The 16,927-nt window shown below is 42.7% G+C and overlaps 1 protein-coding gene across 2 annotated transcripts; it reads left to right on the top strand.

The window, feature by feature from the left end:
- The first annotated feature begins 106 nt into the window (after positions 1–106).
- On the top strand, positions 107–15,204 carry arrdc2 (arrestin domain containing 2). 2 transcript variants are annotated; one of them, XM_058072228.2, is made up of 8 exons: positions 107–268; positions 5,890–6,144; positions 11,209–11,426; positions 11,503–11,605; positions 11,687–11,943; positions 12,020–12,182; positions 12,482–12,642; positions 13,963–15,204. In XM_058072228.2, exons 2-8 carry the CDS (start codon positions 5,892–5,894, stop codon positions 14,014–14,016), a joined length of 1,209 nt encoding a protein of 402 aa, XP_057928211.2. In that variant the 5' UTR covers positions 107–268; positions 5,890–5,891; the 3' UTR covers positions 14,017–15,204. The 2 variants fall into 2 exon arrangements, with proteins under 2 accessions (XP_057928211.2, XP_057928210.2); XM_058072227.2 differs by lacking the exons at positions 107–268; positions 5,890–6,144 and adding an exon at positions 9,914–10,405.
- Positions 15,205–16,927: the final 1,723 nt, after the last annotated feature.

Here is a 16,927-nt window from a genome sequence, read left to right as displayed (position 1 = left end):
AAGCAAAAAGGCAAAGACGAGCTGGCGAAAGTACCATTAATTTGAAATACCGCCCTCGTCCACTTCCGTGTTGGATGGGCGGACGTGACTCACGTGCGCTCAATGTCATTGGTGGAAGGGTCTCGAGTGTTACTGGGCGGTCGAGCCTGACAATCTTATTTAAAGATAAAGATTACTAGACAAGCACACGTCAGTGGGACGACCTTCGCGGACAGAATTTGCTTTCTTTTTCTGCACTTTCCTTCCGAGAATTGCTGCCGTGCCGCCGGTGTTGTGCCGAGTTTTGCATGCCTGCCGGATTTTGCATCCACCTCGCGGGAGCGCGCACGCTCAGTTAAAACCGAAAATATGTGACGCTGCGGGGTTTTTTCGCCACAGGACTTCACGATAATGAAGATATTATACTTTGTGTCTCCTTTATCAGTTACTATGAGATACCTAAAGCACACAGTATATGAAAACTTCGATTTATTGGCTTGGTATTTGTTTGGTATGTCAAGCATTTGACGCATGCGTATCCAGGAATACGGTGAGTGGAGCGGGTTAGACATTTACAATGTAATTGTGGCGCTTTGTAACACATTTCTTCCGCCAATAATATATTTCTGCATAACTAATGACAAATATGAAATGTGCAAGTATTTACCTATTCATTTTGTGGCCAGGAGCTGACGTAATTTCTATGAGGCAGTCGATCTCACCCGTTTGACATACTTTGGACTGTAAAATGACAAATAAAAGTGTTGAACTTGGGGGCTCCACTCATTCATTCATTATGTGGCAACACCATGGTTATTTGGTGAATTTTAAATTCCCCATCAGCAAATATGGGTGCATGCATTTTATGGCAGGGCTGATTTTTGACCTGCCGAGATTTGCATCCACCCCTATTTGGACTGAGATAACTTCTACATGTCTATAGTTCACATGATTTACTTTAAAGACATCCATCTCTCATGTGGATGTCATCACTTGAACATAAAAGTTCCCATATAGGAAATATGGGTGCATGCATTTTACGGCAGGGCGGATTTTGACCTGCCGAGATTTGCATGCACCCCCTATTTGGACTAAGATAACTTCTACATGTCTATCATTTGAACAAAAAAGTTCCCCAATTGGAAATATGGGGTGCATGCATTCCACAGCGGGTGGATTTTGACCTGCCGAGATTTGCATCCACCCCTACTTGGACCAGGATAACTGCTACATGTCTATAGTTCACGTGATTTACTTTAAAGACATCCATCTCTCATGTGGATGTCATCATTTGAAAAAAAAAGTTCCCATATTGGAAATATGGGGTGCATGCATTTTACGGCAGGGCAGATTTTGACCTGCCGAGATTTGCATGCACCCCCTATTTGGGCTGAGATAACTTCTACATGTCTATAGTTCACAGGAATTACCCTAAAGACATCCATCTCTCATGTGGACTTCATCTTTGGACCACAAAAGTTCCCATATTGGAAATATGGGGTGCATGCATTTTACGGCAGGGCGGATTTTGTGCCTGCCGAGATTTGCATGCACCCCCTATTTGGACTAAGATAACTTCTACATGTCTATAATTTGAACAAAAAAGTTCCCCAATTGGAAATATAGGGTGCATGCATTCCACAGCGGGTGGATTTTGACCTGCCGAGATTTGCATGCACCCCCTATTTGGACCAGGATAACTGCTACATGTCTATAGTTCACATTATTTACTTTTAAGACATCCATCTCTCATGTGGATGTCATCATTTGAACAAAAAAGTTCCCATATTGGAAATATGGGGTGCATGCATTTTATGGCAGGGCAGATTTTTGACCTGCCGAGATTTGCATCCACCCCTATTTGGACCAGCGTAATTCTACATGTCTATAGTTCACATGGTTTACTTTAAAGACATCCATCTGTCATGTGGACTTCATCATTTGAACAAAAAAGTTCCCCAATTGGAAATATGGGGTGCATGCATTTTACGGCAGGGCGGATTTTTGACCTGCCGAGATTTGCATGCACCCCCTACTTGGACTAAGATAACTTCTACATGTCTATAGTTCACATTATTTACTTTAAAGACACCCACCTGTCATGTGGACTTCATCTTTGGACCAAAAAAGTTCCCATATTAGAAATATGGGGTGAATGCATTTTACGGCAGGGCGGATATTTGACCTGCCGAGATTTGCATGCACCCCCTATTTGGGCTGAGATAACTTCTACATGTCTATAGTTCACAGGATTTACTTTAAGGACATCCATCTCTCATGTGGACTTCATCTTTGGACCAAAAAAGTTCCCATATTGGAAATATGGGGTGCATGCATTTTACGGCAGGTCATATGTTTGACCTGCCAAGATTTGCATGCACCCCCTACTTGGAACAGGATAACTGCTACATGTCTATAGTTCACATGATTTACTTTAAAGACATCCACCTGTCATGTGGACTTCATCATTTGAACAAAAAAGTTCCCTAACAGCAAATATGGGGTGCATGCATTTTACGGCAGGGCGGATTTTGTGCCTGCCGAGATTTGCATGCACCCCCTATTTGGACCAGCATAACTTCTACATGCCTATAGTTCACATGATTTACTTTAAAGACATCCATCTCTCATGTGGACTTCATCTTTTCAGCAAAAAAGTTCCCATATAGGAAATATGGGGTGCATGCATTTTACGGCAGGGCGGATTTTGACCTGCCGAGATTTGCATGCACCCCCTATTTGGACCAGCGTAACTTCTACATGCCTATAGTTCACATGATTTACTTTAAAGACATCCATCTCTCATGTGGACTTCATCTTTGGACCAAAAAAGTTACCTAACAGCAAATATGGGGTGCATGCATTTTAGGGCAGGGCGGATTTTGTGCCTGCTGAGATTTGCATGCACCCCCTATTTGGACTAAGATAACTTCTACATGTCTATAGTTCACATGATTTACTTTAAAGACATCCATCTCTCATGTGGACTTCATCTTTGGACCAAAAAAGTTCCAATATAGGAAATATGGGGTGCATGCATTTTACGGCAGGGCGGATTTTGGCCTGCTGAAATTTGCATGCACCCCCTGTTGTGTGCTTGGTAATGATCTACACCATCCATTGTTTAGACATGTAGAAGTTACGCTGGTCCAAATAGGGGGTGCATGCAAATCTCGGCAGGCACAAAATCCGCCCTGCCGTAAAATGCATGCACCCCATATTTGCTGTTAGGGAACTTTTTTGGTCCAAAGATGAAGTCCACATGAGAGATGGATGTCTTTAAAGTAAATCATGTGAACTACAGACATGTAGAAGTTATCTTAGTCCAAATAGGGGTGCATGCAAATCTCGGCAGGTCAAAAATCTGCCCTGCCGTAAAATGCATGCACCCCATATTTCTAATATGGGAACTTTTTTGGTCCAAAGATGAAGTCCACATGAGAGATGGATGTCTTTAAAGTAAATCATGTGAACTATAGACATGTAGAAGTTATCTCAGTCCAAATAGGGGGTGCATGCAAATCTCGGCAGGTCAAAATCCGCCCTGCCGTAAAATGCATGCACCCCATATTTCCTATATGGGAACTTTTTTGGTCAAATGATGAAGTCCACATGACAGGTGGGTGTCTTTAAAGTAAGCCATGTGAACTACAGACATGTAGAAATTACGCTGGTCCAAATAGGGGGTGCATGCAAATCTCGGCAGGTCAAAAATCTGCCCTGCCGTAAAATGCATGCACCCCATATTTCCAATATGGGAACTTTTTTCTTCAAATGATGACATCCACATGAGAGGTGGATGTCTTTAAAGTAAATCATGTGAACTATAGACATGTAGCAGTTATCCTGGTCCAAATAGGGGGTGGATGCAAATCTCGGCAGGTCAAAATCCACCCGCTGTAGAATGCATGCACCCCATATTTGCTATTGGGGAACTTATTTGTTCAAATTATAGACATGTAGAAGTTATCTTAGTCCAAATAGGGGGTGCATGCAAATCTCGGCAGGTCAAAATCTGCCCTGCCGTAAAATGCATGCACCCCATATTTCTAATATGGGAACTTTTTTGATCCAAAGATGAAGTCCACATGAGAGATGGATGTCTTTAAAGTAAACCATGTGAACTATAGACATGTAGAAGTTATCTTAGTCCAACTAGGGGGTGCATGCAAATCTCGGCAGGTCAAAAATCTGCCCTGCCGTAAAATGCATGCACCCCATATTTTCTATATGGGAATTTTTTTGGTCCAAAGATGAAGTCCACATGACAGGTGGGTGTCTTTAAAGTAAATCATGTGAACTATAGACATGTAGAAGTTATCTTAGTCCAAATAGGGGGTGCATGCAAATCTCGGCAGGACAAAAATCTGCCCTGCCATAGAATATTTCCAATATGGAAACTTTTTTTTTCAAATGATGACATCCACATGAGAGGTGGATGTCTTTAAAGTAAATCATGTGAACTATAGATATGTAGAAGTTATACTGGTCCAAGTGGAGGGTGCATGCAAATCTCGGCAGGTCAAAATCCACCCGCTGTAGAATGCATGCACCCCATATTTGCTATTGGGGAACTTTTTTGTTCAAATGATAGACATGTAGAACTCATCTTAGTCCAAATAGGGGTGGATGCAAATCTCGGCAGGTCAAAAATCAGCCCTGCCATAAAATGCATGCACCCATATTTGCTGATGGGGAATTTAAAATTCACCAAATAACCATGGTGTTGCCACATAATGAATGAATGAGTGGAGCCCCCAAGTTCAACACTTTTATTTGTCATTTTACAGTCCAAAGTATGTCAAACGGGTGAGATCGACTGCCTCATAGAAATTACGTCAGCTCCTGGCCACAAAATGAATAGGTAAATACTTGCACATTTCATATTTGTCATTAGTTATGCAGAAATATATTATTGGCGGAAGAAATGTGTTACAAAGCGCCACAATTACATTGTAAATGTCTAACCCGCTCCACTCACCGTATTCCTGGATACGCATGCGTCAAATGCTTGACATACCAAACAAATACCAAGCCAATAAATCGAAGTTTTCATATACTGTGTGCTTTAGGTATCTCATAGTAACTGATAAAGGAGACACAAAGTATAATATCTTCATTATCGTGAAGTCCTGTGGCGAAAAAACCCCGCAGCGTCACATATTTTCGGTTTTAACTGAGCGTGCGCGCTCCCGCGAGGTGGATGCAAAATCCGGCAGGCATGCAAAACTCGGCACAACACCGGTGAGTTGTTTATATTTACATTGTAGTTGTTAAACAGTGTGTTTACAACGTTCACAGTTGTCTGCTTTTATACAGCGTTAATCGTTTTTCAATGCTGATTGGTTGAGGCGTCGCATAGCGATTAATTCATGTTAACACACTGAAATATGTACAGTACAGCGAAAGAAGCGATATGTGAATTGGTGGAAAAAAATAATTGGTTAAAACTGCCAGAGTGTGCATAGTCACACGCTTATAAGCCACTTTAAGTAAATGCTTTAATTTAAAAAATGATGTTTTCTTGACTGTAATATATACTGTTCTGCAGGGGTGTCCAAACGCCTTCCACTGGGGACCATTTACAGAAAGATTAAGGAATACGCGGGGGTCCACTTTGAGTGTAGGATGTAGTGTAGGGTATGCTAAGATATCTGGACCAAACATTGACATCTTAGTATTTTGTGTTTTTGTGACAAAGCAAATAATAGAGTGTATCTCATGAATGATGTTATCAGAATATGCAGAGAATGGTCCGGAAAGCATTTTGTGGGATTGTCTCATGGGATGTGTATTTTAATGCCATTTTAAATGTGATGAATGTTTTTTTCATCCATGCACTGGAAAGAAAGCACATGGCTTGAATCTAGTCTGCTAATTGAATCCTTCTATTTCCCTTGTCACACACAGTCATGTCACTGAACTCCATTAAGTCTTTCAAGCTGGAGCTGGATGGCGAGGGAGATGCTGCGTTCACTGGAGGAGAGGTGGTGTCGGGCCAAGTGGTGTTGGAGCTCCGCAGGGACACCAAAGTGCACTCCATGAAGGTGCAGGGGAGAGGTGTCGCTACGGCACACTGGCTGGAGAATCGTGGCATGAATTCTGTCTACAATGACTACACCTCCAGGATCACTTACTTCAGGAAGAGACAGCATCTGATCCGAGGTCAGTCAAAAATGTTGTTATTCTGTTTAATATAACCCCAGCTGGCCTTTGTCTAAAATTGGTAAAACTTCAACTATATTTGCGTTGGTATTTTACTGTTATAAGTTTACTTTTATAAGTTAATTTTTGCCTTTTCGAGACAAAAAAACATTGAACATGTCTGGTCAGTAAGTTCAAAGCGATCAGACTGGACTTGTGGGAGTCCAAAGGTAAAGACATGGAATTGTTGATAAGGCATTTCTCATCCAGGTTCCAGGTTGCAGAACATCTCCGAACTCGGATGAAGTTCATTGTAATGTTGTGTTTATCCCAACTGGGTTTCAAGGAAAACCGAGCGATACATAAACACTATCCACATACATCAATAATCTAATATATAAAAACAAACCCATAAAATCCAAAAAGGTCTACAAATATGGATGTGAAACTTCCCTGATACTAACGCTTTCATAGTAAACAAACAGTAGACAGTCGACAGTTAATGTTTCATCAAGTGTTTGGTTTGGCTAGACAATGTGTTTATATGCTACATAGAAAATGGATGAATGCTACATGAGTGAATTTAAATAAATGTTAATAAATGCCTACCACAAATGCAAAGTTCACTATCTAATAATGTTGCATGAATAACTGATTGAACAAGGCACCAGGCTTGAGAACATCCTTGAAAGCAACATATGCTAAATGTTCTAGTGGAAAAAATATCATATTTAAAAAACATTAATCTTTCCAACACCTTGATAACATTCATTCATTTTCTACCGCTTTTCCTCACGAGGGTCGCGGGGGATGCTGGAGCCTATCCCAGCTGTCTTTGGGCGAGAGGCGGGGTACACCCTGGACTGGTCGCCAGCCAATCACAGGGCACATATAGACAAACAACCATTCACACTCACATTCATACATATGGAGTCGCCAATTAACCTAACATGTTTTTGGAATGTGGGAGGAAACCGGAGTACGCGGAGAAAACCCACGCATGCACGGGGAGAACATGCAAACTCCACACAGAGAGTGGAATTGAACCCTGGTCTCCTAGCTGTGAGGTCTGCGCGCTAACCACTCGACCCCTTGATAACATATGTGAGATTTTTTAAAATTAATTTTGTACTATGCATTAATAATTCGACCAATAGGGGCTGCATTGACATCACCCGCTCCTGTCCCCTGCTGCCCACACAGCCTATGCATGACCCTAATGAGGACAAGCAGTATAGAAAATGAATGGATGGAGCGTGCTTGACCATTGACCATTGTACATATGACCTAGTTTGAGTACTCCCCAGTGCTCTAAATAACTGTACTTAGTGTATGTCCTTTTTATTAACATTTCTTGCCCTATAGCAGATTTAATTACTTGGGTCAAAGTTCCTGTTTTGAACACCAGCAAGCAGTTGCAGCCAAGCTAGTGTCAACAAATTATTGATATGCCCGCCTGCTTGTGTGCCACACTCGCTTTCTCTCCAAGCATGTTTGTTTATTCAAGGAAATGTGAGGATTATAAACGCTCCTTACATGCAGCCCAAACCAAAAGGACAGAAGTCATTGAATTGATTGTCGTGTTTCCAAGCTGCTCAAAATCATTTTTGAAAGGAAGAAGGCACTGGATGGGTACAGTTCATTTACAGTGTAGTTCCACTCAGTTAAATGAATGTGAACGCATGGAGGCTACTGTGTAGGTCAAAGTTATTTTCAGTCTGCAGTTTAACAGATCCCGCCAGGTCGTATTCACAGTGGAGGCGTTGATCAGGCAGCAGCAGACTGTTATCCATTTAGAGGTGTGAGGCAGGCAGCTGTCATCACCAACCAGCAGGTGGCATATGCGGCTTTATTTTACCTTACTGACCAGGAAGTCATAAAGGGGTTTAAAACTAAAGAAAAACTACAAATTAATTATTTTGTTGGGGAAATGCAGTTTTTAATTACTTTAACTGTATAGAGTAAAATGACTTGTTTGCAGCGCTATTTTTATGTTTTATCATATACTGAAATAACATAGAGAGGCACGGTATGCTAGTGGTTAGCGCGCAGACCTCACAGCTAGGAGACCAGGGTTCAATTCCACCCTCGGCCATCTCTGTGTGGAGTTTGCATGTTCTCCCCGTGCATGCGTGGGTTTTCTCCGGGTACTCCGGTTTCCTCCCACATCCAAATTGTCCATAGGTATGAATGTGAGTGTGAATGGTTGTTTGTCTATATGTGCCCTGTGATTGGTTGGCGACCAGTCCAGGGTGTACCCAGGGTGTACCCTAGGCTCCAGCAGCCCCGCGACCCTCGTGAGGAAAAGCGGTAGAAAATGAATGAATGAATGAATGAAATAACATAGAGCGGCACGGTATGCTAGTGGTTAGCGCACAGACCTCACAGCTAGGAGACCAGGGTTCAATTCCACCCTCGACCATCTCTGATGTTCTCCCCGTGCATGTGTGGGTTTTCTCCGGGTACTCCGGTTTCCTCCCACATTCCAAAAACATGCTAGGTTAATTAGCGACTCCAACTTGTCCATAGGTATGAATGTGAGTGTGAATGGTTGTTTGTCTATATGTGCCCTGTGATTGGCTGGCAACCAGTCCAGGGTGTACCCCACCTCTCGCCCAAAGACAGCTGGGATAGGCTCCAGCACCCCCGCGACCCTCGTGAGGAAAAAGCGGTAGAAAATGAATGAATGAAATAACATAATTCACAAACTATTTCTTCCATTCCAACACCTCCGAGCCTTGCATATGTGAACACTACCTCCTTTTCTCCACCTGGTGGCAGTAATTAGCTAACTCCACACCATAGTGAACAAAGGAGTAAACAACTTTGTTTTTCAAGATCCAGATATGATTTCCGTGTGAAGGGTTTCGAATGAATTAAGATGCACACATAAATACAAGCGTGATTCAGAGGTTTTACTGAACATTGATTCTGGTTTTGCAGAAGGGCTGATTGTTCAGTATTAATAAATGGCCTAGTTCTAGAAATGCCTTTTTAAAAAGTGGGCTGTGGAACATCCACGGTCAAAACCTTACAGATGAGCCTACCTCATGCCACCAGGGTCGGGGCTTCCTTGGCAGTGCTGGAGTGTCTGAAAAAGCCTGAAATAAAAACTCCCCCAGCAGTCCAACTCATTCTTAGAAGCGCTCTTCTTGCAGCTTTACATGCATAACCTTCACTCATTTCATGAAGACACAACGCAAATGTGCTAAGGACTTGGTGTGACGTAGTGTGGATGTTTTCAGAAGAGGATTTCACGGCATATGTAACTTGCTTTTGTGTGGTGTAACAAGTGGAGTAAACAGTTTTCAGGCCAGCGTGAAACTATTTTCCTTATCTGGGAGGCTCTGCACAACACTGAGGCATGCACAGTAAGCCTGTTTTCTTCTAGGAAACCTGTAACCATCAGTCATCATGAGGCTATGTTTTCCTCACGTCTACCTCCACACCCAGTCTGCATGTTTAGAATGCTGCCTTCAAGGTCAATCCGGAATTGTGGCAACACTGTGTTTTTTTTTTTTAAAAACATCCACCACTTTTACAATGACTGAAAAAATATATTCTGTTTGTTTGTGTTGTTTCGCTTTTGCTTTATTCCAAATGAATCGGGTCCTCACGTGGGTTTCAGTTTCCCGGACTTCTCACAACTGATGACGATACAATCGACATTGCCTTTTTTTAAAAAAAATGAAATAGCCAACCAAAAAAAAGCCTCTCGCTCTCATTAGTCCACTTCATAAATAAAACCAAAAACGTCCCTAGTTCTACTTTGCAAAGTAGTAGCTGAAAAGTCGTTGCCAAGGGGACGCACGTGAAGGCACCACCGCCCAGCCCTCAGCCCTCTCCTGAGGCTTACATAATAAATGCAGAGCCGCCCACTCCGTCCTCCTGCAAATAGGCCTCCAACCGAAACTGCAAAACAGTCTCAAGCGTGAAGCAGCGAACGCCGACATCCTCATCAACTCACTCGCCGCAGCACAAAGCGACAGGAATAACCCGAAAAAAAAAATGATTTTCGACAAGTTGAAAAAGTTGGACATTGTCTTCGACTCCCCGGATGTGGACTGTCCTCCCGTGTACAGCAGCGGAGACGTAGTCTCCGGCCGAGTGGTGCTGGAGCTCACCGGGGAGACTCGCGTGGACTCCCTGAAGCTCCACGCCGAAGGTTTCGCTAAAGTGCACTGGACCGAGTCCCGCTCCGCGGGCTCCAGCACCGCTTACACCCAGAACTACAGCGACGAGGTGGAGTACTTGAACCGCAGAGAGGTGCTGCTGCAGGCAGGTCAGTCCCCCTTGCAGGATCCGGGATGGGTCAGGCTGCATCCCTTCTGGGTCAGAACAGGGTGCCATATTATAAGCATATTATATATTGTTTGTGTCAATGCAGTTTCCATCTATTTAATATTGGTTGTTGCTGGGTACTTCCTTGGAGAAGCAAACTATAGTTGAAGTGTGCACAACACAATTAATGAAGTACATTTTGCAGTAGTTTTCTCCTTGAATGCCTCCTGCAATCATTGGGTACATACTGGAGATGTTTGCTGAGAGCACAAACAGGAAATTCACTGCCAACTGTGTTGAGCAATGCTTTTTGTATACAACAACAATGTTATCATCACATAGTATGTGTTTTTTGTGTGTTTAGTGTTATTTATTTTCTGCTGGTGAGCACAAAGGCGTCAATAGAATTTGACATTAACGTTATTATAATAGAGCTCAAATTGTAGGGGCTTCTAGCAACAGCGGAGTCTGTTAAACCTAAACACGTGTTCATCCTCAGACCAGTTGAGAAGGGCTGGAGGAAAACATGTTCCCAGTCAGCACAATGGAGCCCGGAACCGCCCCTCAGTGCAAGCACGAGCTATGTGTTTGTGGAGAAAGAGTTATATTTCAATGTAGGCTACTTGAAGTTCTACCAATGCAAAGAACGCACGCTGTCGTTGAACCTCCTGTTGCACTCAGCTATATATGATGGTGAATTCCTAAATGCTAAACCAGATAAACAAGTTTAAGATGGATGAACCTTTTTATGTAAATACTCCATAAATGACGTCTTTAATGAATTGCTGCTTATGTGTCTCACAGATAATGGAGAAGTGACCGTCCTTCCTGCGGGCCGACATGAATACCCGTTCAGCTTCCAGCTTCCAGAGGAGACGCTGGTCACCTCCTTTGAAGGGAAACACGGCAGCATTCGTTACTGGGTCAAAGTGAAGCTCCACAGACCGTGGGCCACCGTCAAGAAGATCAAGAAGGAGTTTACAGTCATTGAGCCCATTGACATAAACACACCAGCGCTACTGGTGAGCCCGCTAACTCTCTTTTCACCATTTACCGTGTGTTGATGCACACTTGCTGATACGGTTTCATCCTTCTTAGGCGCCACAGGCCGGAACAAAGGACAAGATGGCACGCACGTGGTACCGCAACTTTGGACAAGTGTCTGTTACCGCAAAGATTGACCGCAAAGGTTATACACCAGGTAAGATTAGAACTATTTAAGAATAATCATGTAAAACCGATGATTAATTGTATTGTTCTTCTCCTCTCCTCCTCTCTTCAGGCGAGGTTATACCCGTTTTTGCCGAGTTTGACAATTCCACTTCACGCTCGGTCGTACCCAAAGCCTACATCACTCAGACTCAGACGTTCATCGCCCGCGGCACCATGAAGCAGAAGCGCTCCGTGGTGGCTACACTGTGCGGCGACGTGGTGGGCGCCCGGTGCCGAGAGACCTGGCACGGTCGGGCCATCAAGATCCCACCCGTGGGTCCGTCCATCGTGCAGTGCCGCATCATCAAAGTGGAATACATTCTCAAGGTGAGCTCAGTCAGAATACGACTTCCTCTTTGTAAAGAGGAACCTCACCGGGCCCCCCTCCTCCTCCCTCCAACAGGTGTGTGTCGATGTCCCGGGGACCTCCAAGCTTTTTCTTGAGCTGCCCCTGGTCATCGGTACCATCCCTCTCCATCCTTTTGGAAGCAGGACCTCCAGCGTCAGCAGCCAGTACAGCGTCAACCTGGAGTGGCTGCGTATGGCCATCCCCGAGCAGCCTGAGCGTGAGTGTCGCTCATAAATATCAGAGTCTGTCAGCCTTGATTCCATATTAAGTTATCATAAAAGCAACTTAAAAACAAGTCAAAATGAACCAGATTGGCCATTTGTTGTCAGATGGGATTTAGTGATGACTTTGGCACCAACACATCTTAAATCAGTATTTATTAGTGGAAAATACTACTTTAATAGCTTCTTGTGAAACGCTGAGTAAGCAGCTTCATGTTTGGACCTGTGCTTGTTCAGTGAGTCAGAGCAGCAGATTCATTCTGTCTTTTCTCCCCCCCCCACCCCACCCACACAGCTCCTCCAGAGTACAGCTCTGTGGTGGCGGACGGGGAGGCCGAGCAGTGCAACAACACGGCGGCCCCTCAGCCGGTGGACGATCTGAGTGGGATCCTCGAGCGGCCCCTTATGGCTTTTGTGCAGGAGTTCCGCTTCCGACCTCCGCCTGTGTACAGCGAGGTGAGTGAAAGCTCGACACCCACGTGGAGCCGCTGTTGACGTACTGACTCGTAGACATGCTCGAAACTACAGTATAACTACAGCTTTTTATTTTTTTATTGTATATAATATATATAGTATATATATAAAATATATATATTATATAATACATATATTTTAAGTTACTATTATAATTAGTTCTAACATTAATAGGGCAAAAGTCGTACACTGAAAGTGACAATAAAAAAAATAAAAATAAAAAAATATATTATTTATATATATATATATATATATAATTCCTCTTTTTAATAAAAAATAAAATAAAAAAATATATATAATAAATAAAAAAAAATAAATTAAAAAACGGAATTATATATATATATACACATATATAATTCCTTTTTTTAATAAAAAAATAAAATGAAAAAATATATATAATAAAAAAAAAAAAATTAAAAAAAGAGGAATTTTATATATATATATATATATATATATATATATATCCATTTTCATCCGCTTATCTGGGTCTGGGTCGCGGGGCCAGCAGTCTTAGAAGGGAAGCCCAGTCTTCCCGGTCCCCGGCCACCTCCTCCAGCTCCACCGGGAGGACACCAAGGCGTTCCCAGGCCAGCTGTGAGACATAGTCCCTCCAGCGTGTCCTAGGTCTGCCCCGGGGCCTTTTCCCGGCTGGGCATGCCCGGAACACCTCACCGGGGAGGCGTCCGGGAGGCATCCGGACTAGATGCCCGAGCCACCTCAACTGACTCCTGTCGATGTGAAGGAGAAGCGGCTCTACTCTGAGCCCCCTCCCGGATGGCTGAGCTCCTCACCCTATCTCTTAGGGTGAGTCCAGCTACCCTACGGAGGAAACTCATTTCAGCCGCCTGTATCCGCGATCTCATTCTTACATATAAACATATTTTTTAAAAAAAGAGGAATTATATATATATATATATATATAAAATTCCTGTTTTTAAAATTTTTTATTTTTGTTGTTGTCACTTTCAGTGTATGACTTTTGCCCTATTAATGTTAGAACTAATTATAATAGTCACTTAAAATATGTTAAAAAATATATTATATAATATTTATATTTATAAAATATATAAAAATATTTATTATATAATATTTATTTTTATAAAATATATAAAAATATTTATTATATAATATTTATTTTTCTAAAATATTTTATAGAATATATATATATATATATATATATATATACGTATATATATATAAACATATAAAAATCTGAAAACAGTTATTAAACAGAGATTTTCAGTTGTTTATGTGTGGAGGCCTTTTCACTCATATCTTTACTTCCTTGCCCCCCCCCCCCAGATTGACCCCAACCCTCAGCCCATGAACATGAGGCCTCGCTGCATGACATGCTGAACTGCAAGATCCTGCCTGAGCGTCGAGCGACTTAAATGAATCCTCTGAAGCTTTGTCTTCTCTGATTGGTCCTCTTTGAAAAGCGGCACCTGGATGTTACCGGTGTCACTGAGAGACTGCGGCGGGCGCCGCGGCCATAGCCTGGCGACGACGCTGGGGGGGGGGGCTAAAAGACGGTGGAGGAGCCCCCTCGCTTGGTTTTTCCAGTCTGTACGTGGACTCTTTTGCTGAGGTTCTGCTGAGATGGAAGCAGTGGCTCCACATACATCAGAGAACTCCTCATGACGAGAGCTGCAAGCACCTCCCGGTCAACAATCCCGTCACCTGAGTGTGAGATGTAAGGATTTTTGCAGCCATTGGGTATTATGGGATATCACCTGGTGCCCACAGACGTCAAGTGCCTTGTTGTTAATTGCCATGTTTACGATGGAATTGTCATCTTTCAACGGTGTAAAGCGAGAAGTGCAATTATTCATCGGTTTCTACGTCCTTTTTAACAGGCGACACAATGGAAGCTAATTGATGATTTTTTACTGTTAATCAAGCACATACTGTAAATGATCATGTAAAAGTGAACGGTAGCTGGCAAGTCGAGTAAGCTGCACAGAAATGTGTTTTATGCATGCAGTACGCAAAATATGGAAAAGGGAAAATACATATGCCTTAATATCTGCCAACAGAGAGTTTCAGGAAGTTGTTGTGAAGGAAAGCGGAGCAAAAACTGTTGAAATCTGTCACCTTTTTTTGTTGCGTTCAGCAGTTTGGAAGTGTCAGACAGTTTGTGGAAGCGGATATTTGTTAGTACCTAGCTGAAACAGAATGAGTTGTTTGTGTGTAAAAGTCTCACAGATAAGCTCCCCCCCACCCCACCCCACCCCCCATGTGCTAATGGGAGCCAGATGCCTTGTCGGTCTGAGCCGCCTTGAAGGGGAAGCTCAACCAGAACAACATTTACAGCAAGTTTTTAAGCTGGAGATGCCTCTGGAGTTTACACATGAAAAACATTCCAAAAAAAATGACTCTTTAATGATGTCTTTCCTCATCTTCCAAAATAATAGGAAAGATGTCTTCAGGGTCGGCTTTGTGATGGCATTGTAGTAAAAAGTATATTTATACAAATGCAATGTTAATTCACAATCTTGCCAAAGTTTTTTTTTTTTTTTTTTTTAATAAACAACACCGAATTGATGCTTTTCTCTTGTGTGCCTCATTGAAGCATTTTGCATGTGAGTGAAACAGTACATGGTGTTCTGCAGCGCCATGAGTCAAAAATATATTACTGCCAGAGGAACTGCTCACTGGAAGCAGGCCACACCCAACGCGATCAAAACAACAGTTTCGGGTTGGCCTGGTGCCAGTGATGCTTCTTATTATTGTACACTTTTGTGGCCCAATTTTTTTTTTTTTTTTTTATTTATCTGCCTTCTGTCACTTGGAGTGAAATGTGGAGTTCATTTCCTCTTGGACTGTTTGTTCTCTCTCTCAACACAGAGTTTCAACACTGATCCTAGTTATTTTTACTAGAGCGTAAACAGACACACACACACATCACTGATTTGTGCACAGTGTTACATAAAGACATAAACATGGCTGACGGCCAAACTACAGGAGCTATGTATGTATATATATATTTATATACACACATATTTATATAGGAGTTATTCTTTTCCAGAGTTTTAAAGGACAGTGGTGTCCAAATTGCAGTCCGTTTTGGCCTGCAGCACATTCTATAAATATAATTTAACAAGAAAACTGGGAAAAAAGGCAAAAATGCAAGAATTCTAATCCAATTAGAAAAAGTTAGGATTTTACAGGAAAATTATGAAAAATAGACGGCACGGTGGTGTAGTGGTTAGCGCGCAGAACTCACAGCTAGGAGACCAGGGTTCAATTCCACCCTCGGCCATCATGGAGTTTGCATGTTCTCCCAGTGCATGCGTGGGTTTTCTCCGGGTACTCAGCCTGTAAACATTATAGCACCCCTATAGTCCCGTTTAACACTCTCCCCCAGTAGCCAAGTCCAATGACATGCTTTGCTGGGACAAAATACATGATGGGAAGCTGTTAAAATAGTTATCGAAAATTTGAGTTTGAGTGGCCTCACAGCTAGGAGACCCGAGTTCAATTCCACCCTCGGCCATCTCTGTGTAGAGTTTGCATGTTCTCCCCGTGCATGCGTGGGTTTTCTCCGGGTACTCCGGTTTCCTCCCACATTCCAAAAACATGCTAGGTTAATTAGCGACTATGAATGTGAGTGTGAATGGTTGTTTGTCTATATGTGCCCTGTGATTGGCTGGCGACCAGTCCAGGGTGTACCCCGCCTCTTACCCGAAGACAGCTGGGATAGGCTCCAGCACCCCCACGACCCTTGTGAGCAAAAGTGGTAGAAAATAAATTAATGAATGATGAAAAATAGAGCCGCACGGTGTACAAGGGGTTAGCATGTTAGCCGCACAGTTGGGAAGAGGTTTGAATCTCTGCCTGGTACTGCGGTTTCCTACCAAAAACATTCATTCATTCATTCATTTTCTACCGCTTATCCTCACGAGGGTTGCGGGGGTGCTGGAGCCTATCCCAGCTGTCTTCTGGCGAAGGCGGGGTACACCCTGGATGTTAGGTTAATTGTGTATATATATATTGTGTATATATACGTACATATATAAATATAGATATATATGCCGACTAGTACAGAGTCATCCGAAGTCACCTGGGATAGGCTCCAGCATACACCCCACTATTACTTAAAACCAAGTCAACATGAATGACGACTCGATGAACCAGACATGTCCGGACATTGCAACATCCCACACGCTCTTGCAATTGATAGGATGCCATTATTGCTTTTAAATACTGAAATGACTCATAGACCTGACAATGTTGCCTGATTTATAACCGAGGTTGTACATCACAG

This window comes from Doryrhamphus excisus, linkage group LG4 (genome assembly GCF_037039965.1).
Source record: "Doryrhamphus excisus strain RoL-2023G ecotype Guam linkage group LG4, RoL_Dexc_Guam_v1.1, whole genome shotgun sequence".
Lineage (NCBI taxonomy): Eukaryota > Metazoa > Chordata > Actinopteri > Syngnathiformes > Syngnathidae > Doryrhamphus > Doryrhamphus excisus.
This window is presented reverse-complemented; position numbering and strand designations above follow the sequence as displayed.